At 50.3% G+C, this 2,500-nt stretch overlaps 1 protein-coding gene across 28 annotated transcripts in view; it reads right to left on the minus strand.

The window, feature by feature from the left end:
• The window catches only part of celf2 (cugbp, Elav-like family member 2), a 52,820-nt gene that overhangs the window by 25,865 nt on the left and 24,455 nt on the right, over positions 1–2,500 (minus strand). For 14 of the 28 annotated variants that reach the window (XM_042078548.1, XM_042078547.1, XM_042078538.1 and 11 more), the window contains exon 5: positions 2,108–2,269. In XM_042078548.1, coding sequence (XP_041934482.1) covers positions 2,108–2,269 — 162 coding nt within the window. Of the gene's footprint in view, positions 1–2,038; positions 2,270–2,500 lie in introns of all 28 variants that reach the window. The other 14 variants (XM_042078539.1, XM_042078533.1, XM_042078532.1 and 11 more) reach the window with 1 other exon arrangement.

Consider the following 2,500-nt stretch of genomic DNA (forward strand, 5'->3'; position numbering starts at 1 on the left):
TGTTTGTGTGGGTGTGTGCATGTGTGTGTGTGTGTGTGTGTAACTCTGCTGGCTTTGGTTCAAGTAAAAAGAAGGTTTAAACAAGGGATGACCCCTAATTGAAAACATCTGGACAGGTAGGAAACAATATGTCTAACGTGTCTCACAGCCAATCAAGATCAATTTGGGCTGTCACATGGTTCTCACTTGCCCAATCACCTTCTGTAGATGTCATGACAGGAAGTAAGTAAGCATGACTGCTACTTTAGTGGTTCTGGAAAGCAGAGCCTCTGTCTGAAGAGAGTTTAACCAGTAGCCAGATAAGAATACCGGGTGGAAAACCTACACGTGTGCTGTCCTCTCAGGTATGGCATGGGTGCTATGGAAACCACTGATATATGTAAACTCCGGTACGGATTTGGTGTAAACCTGGCCTGGATTTGCCACAATAGCCAATCAGGTGTCATCGTGTTCCAGAGTCGACATCGATCAGGGTTAAAACCCTAAAAGAGTTTGAAAGGCAGCTACCCGTCTAGCAACAGACTCTTGATACAGATTTGGCCAAAATCCGCACAATAGTCTACAGCTATCAGGCTAGCGTAGGAAGGAGAGAGGAACTTATCGGTCAGACCGCCAGACTGTACAGGCTAACCTGCTAGCAGCTAACCTAGCCGCGCAAGCTAATAGGCTAACTAGCTAACAGGCTAACTAGCTAAAGGGCAAAGGGCAAACACGCTAACATTGATGTTAAAATGTTACTTTTAATAACAGTGGGTTAAGGGGGAGGGTATCTGTGACTACCGTCAGGCTAGCTCTACTGGATAATGAGAGATAAGGGAGAAGTGAGCGGTCACATTGGACAGGAAGTGCAAACATGGCAACCGTACGCAAACAGCCCGGGCGCTGCAGGAAGTTAGCACTGTGTGCGGCAGAGGCTCTTTCCTGTGCTATACCAGCCAGTGCCACCCACACAGTGCCTTGCCTTCCTACATACTCTGTCATGTATCAATGAAGAAATTATTCAGATAATTGGCCATTCTGCAGCTCCCAGCACAAAGCTGTGCACTGACACCACAGTGACGGGTTGGAGAGGGTCATTGGCGTGTCTGAGTAGGGGGACCAGTCTGGCCCAGGCTTGGAATGAATCTACAAGGCCAAACAGCTGGGAAGCACATCTTGCAGTGGCATCCACCCATGCACACACACACACACACACACACACAGTCTCTCTCTTTCTCTCTCTCTCTCACACACACACACACACAGTCTCTCTCTTTCTCTCTCACTCTCTCACACACACACACACAGACACACACAAACACACATACTCAGATATGATCTGAACCTATCGATGTCAAGATTCAATCTGAGCCCCATATCAGGGCCCAGTTACTTCAAGAGTCTCAGCTTTTAATGAACTGCTCACAACAAACAACAGGCCACTGAGACAATTACCTCCCCTGGGCCTCTACTCCTAAGAGGGCTCCTAAGAGGGTTAGCAGCTAGCTACGGGCTAAGCCCCAAAACTGCAGCGATGATGGTGGTGGGGGTGCCAGTGCAAAGCCCCGCGAGGGAGCGTCAGAACCAGGCCTCTCATTAGAACACATCAAAGACCCGGCAGCAGCGAGGGTGTCTCTGACAGGCCTGCACTTAATGACCAATGTGATGGAGGGAGAGGAGGAGGAGGACAAGGTGGGCAGGGAGAGAGAGAGAGAGAGAGAGAGAGAGAGAGAGAGAGAGAGAGAGAGAGAGAGAGAAAAAAGGATTCTAGGATTAATAGTTCGAGAGATGGAGAGCCGAGATAGACAGATAGGTAGATAAAAATAATTAATGAAAATTCATTATAAAGTTAATTAGCCAAATTAAAAATTTACAGAGAGAAATAATGAGAGTGAGAGGCCGAACCAAATACAGAGAAATAGAGAGTTTCTGAGGGAGAGAGAGAGAAAGAGAGGAAGAAGAGAGGAAGGGCGAGAGGGAGCTGGTGGAGTTTAAGGAGGGGGGTGGGGTTAAGGAGCAGGTGGGTGTGTTTTTTTGGAGGGGTGGGGCTTGGACTGACTGCGGCTGCCGCTGCGTTGGCTGCGCTGGGCTGGGTGGGCGTGGCCGAGTGGTGGGCGTGTCCCCTTACTGCCAGATACTGCGGGGTGAGGCCGCCCAATCCGGTGAGGCTACCCCAGGCGGAGGCGGAGTTTAGCTGCTGCATCTGCTGGGCCAGCTGCTGCTGGAGCCGACGCTGCTCCTTGTCCTTCTGGGTGTCGGCGAACTTGACCACGATCGGAGAGGAGCAACCCTACAGACGGACAGAGAGAGAGAGAGAGAGGAGAGAGAGAGAGAGGAGAGAGAGAGAGAGAGGAGAGAGAGAGAGAGGAGAGAGAGAGAGAGGAGAGAGGAGAGGGGGGTGAGAGAGAGAGAGAGAGAGAAAGAGAGAGAGATAAAGTAAGAGAGAGAGGGGGGGGTGAGAGAGAGAGAGGAAGAGGGGGGATAAGAGAGAGATGTGAGGGATGAGAATGTGAGGAAGAGA

The sequence above is a fragment of the Alosa sapidissima genome, chromosome 22 (genome assembly GCF_018492685.1).
Source record: "Alosa sapidissima isolate fAloSap1 chromosome 22, fAloSap1.pri, whole genome shotgun sequence".
In the NCBI taxonomy this organism is placed as follows: Eukaryota; Metazoa; Chordata; class Actinopteri; order Clupeiformes; family Clupeidae; genus Alosa; species Alosa sapidissima.